The 535-nt window shown below is 65.0% G+C and overlaps 2 protein-coding genes across 2 annotated transcripts in view; one reads left to right on the forward strand and one right to left on the reverse strand.

Annotated features, from left to right (window-relative positions):
• UBA7 (ubiquitin like modifier activating enzyme 7) overlaps positions 1–535 on the forward strand; it is an 11,272-nt gene that overhangs the window by 9,817 nt on the left and 920 nt on the right. The window contains 1 exon segment of the mRNA XM_027769283.1: positions 7–195. Within this exon segment, the coding sequence (XP_027625084.1) occupies positions 7–94 (88 nt within the window). The 3' untranslated portion in view covers positions 95–195.
• INKA1 (inka box actin regulator 1) overlaps positions 223–535 on the reverse strand; it is a 1,617-nt gene continuing 1,304 nt past the window's right edge. Inside the window, exon 3 of the mRNA XM_027769284.1 lies at positions 223–535. This exon is cut by the window's right edge and continues 19 nt beyond it. Within this exon, the coding sequence (XP_027625085.1) occupies positions 398–535 (138 nt within the window). The 3' untranslated portion in view covers positions 223–397.

The raw sequence follows: 535 nt of genomic DNA on the forward strand, positions 1-535 counted from the left end.
GCCCGAACCTGGGCTGCGAGTGCTGGTACTGGAGCTGAGCTGTGAGGGGGAGGAGGAGGACACGGCCTTCCCGCCTCTGCACTATGGGCTGTGACAAGGCAGCCGCCCCCGCCTGGCTCGGGAGCCGCGCACCCCGAGTCCACAGTTGGCACTCAATAAATGCTGCTGCAGGAAGGCGCCATGGTGGATGAGAGGGTGGGTGAGAGCACGGGGTGGGGGGTGATGTAATGGGTGTGACACGGGCATGACGCGGCCCCTCGCAGCGAGAGAAAGGCTCTTTGGATCTGCCTGCCCGTGCTGTGCCTCCCAGGGCCTGGGCTGCCTCCGGGAGCCTCAGCGGTATGGAGCCATGACACTCTAGAAAAAGGCCTTTATTGTCCCAGGCTGGAGGGCAGGGTCAGAGGTAGCTGACATCATTGCAGATGATGGGCTGGCGGCTGCGACAGCTCAGGAGGGCTGCAAAGCGAGAGAGGTCCGCAGGGAGCTCGGGTTCCGGGCGAGGTGGGCATGACAGCCGCTTTCCCGCCCTCGCTGC

Source organism: Tupaia chinensis, unplaced genomic scaffold (genome assembly GCF_000334495.1).
Source record: "Tupaia chinensis unplaced genomic scaffold, TupChi_1.0 Scaffold149184_1, whole genome shotgun sequence".
Taxonomy (NCBI): domain Eukaryota; kingdom Metazoa; phylum Chordata; class Mammalia; order Scandentia; family Tupaiidae; genus Tupaia; species Tupaia belangeri.